The following is a 1,192-nucleotide window of genomic DNA, read 5'->3' on the forward strand; positions in this document are numbered from 1 at the left end:
GTGATTGGCAAATAGCAAAATGTCTGCAATCAATTGGTTTGTCTCATTGCAGCTTGGCTCTTTGGCCACGGTCGTGGTAAACAAGTGCGGATAAAGTTTGAGAATGTAACCCACGCATGTCAGTGCGAGTGACTTTACGCTAACGCGAAATAACTTGTCCGATATCAGTTGCCCGGGCCTGCCCGCCAGCAGAAAGGACGACACCAGGTAACGGCAGCAAAACTTGACGGGCATATCCGAGTCCGTGAAACTGCCGACGTAAGTCTCGTACAGCGCGAAATCCAGGGAGGATTTCTTCGGGGAAGCGAACGACAGAGTGTTCTCGGAATTATCGTCCCCCTTCGAGCGTTCATTTTGCAGGCTCGGATACGGCGTTTTCTCGGACTTTTCCATCTCGCTTTCGATATCGCTGCCTTCTTCTGTAACATCATCTAAAAAAAAACAATGAAAATTAATAAAATGTAAGATCGTAACGCAAGTTACGAGTTTACATGCTCGCCCTTACTGTCGGTGGTTTCGATTTTCAAATTGCAATAATTCTCCAATATCTTCTCCTTCGTCTCCGTCGCATCGCTCGTACATTCGTCCTGCGTCTGTGTATTGCTCGTGATCGACAGTGTTTCCGTATCGGCGATCCACTCGGCGTTCGGGGTAATCTCCGGAATGTCGGGCTCGTGCAAGTTCAAAATGGAATCCGAATTGCCGCCGTAAGCGGTACTGGCGCTGGAGATGCTCATGTGGCCCAGCGAGGGAATGCATGCATTTTGATTTAATATTATTCTACTTTGCGTTATGCCCCGCGAGGACAGTAAAACGGACACCAGTGGCTTTGGCGGCGCTTTCAGAAGTTGCGCCAAGGTCTCTAAAGCCGCATTTACGACATTGTGATCGGAATGCCATTTCGTATAGTGCAAACACAATTCGTAAATATGTAACAGGCTGTCCGTCTGCTGCGTCTCGACGTCTTGGGGCTCTGTGGGTTTACATATGTAAGGTAAAATCACTCTCAGGCATCCGAAGACGCCTATAACGGTAGAGGAATGATCCTCGGCGTTTCTCCCTGACGTTATCATATCTGACAAGATAAACATCATTAATAAACGAATGTCCGTGCGTCATGCAGCGCGTCGTAATTACTTAGCGTACCTAACATGTAATCCAGGACATAATTTAAAAAGAACTGCGGCTTTCT

At 47.5% G+C, this 1,192-nt stretch overlaps 1 protein-coding gene across 1 annotated transcript; it reads right to left on the reverse strand.

The window, feature by feature from the left end:
- Window positions 1–9: 9 nt before the first annotated feature.
- On the reverse strand, window positions 10–1,182 carry LOC105460043 (huntingtin-like; the record flags this gene model as incomplete). The annotated part of the gene is made up of 3 exons (XM_011706485.1): window positions 1,147–1,182; window positions 506–1,075; window positions 10–431 (listed from the first exon to the last, which is right to left on the reverse strand). Coding segments are annotated over exons 1-3 (999 nt in total), but the record flags the coding sequence as incomplete, so codon positions are not given.
- Window positions 1,183–1,192: the final 10 nt, after the last annotated feature.

Source organism: Wasmannia auropunctata, unplaced genomic scaffold, assembly GCF_000956235.1.
Source record: "Wasmannia auropunctata unplaced genomic scaffold, wasmannia.A_1.0 LD333415.1, whole genome shotgun sequence".
In the NCBI taxonomy this organism is placed as follows: domain Eukaryota; kingdom Metazoa; phylum Arthropoda; class Insecta; order Hymenoptera; family Formicidae; genus Wasmannia; species Wasmannia auropunctata.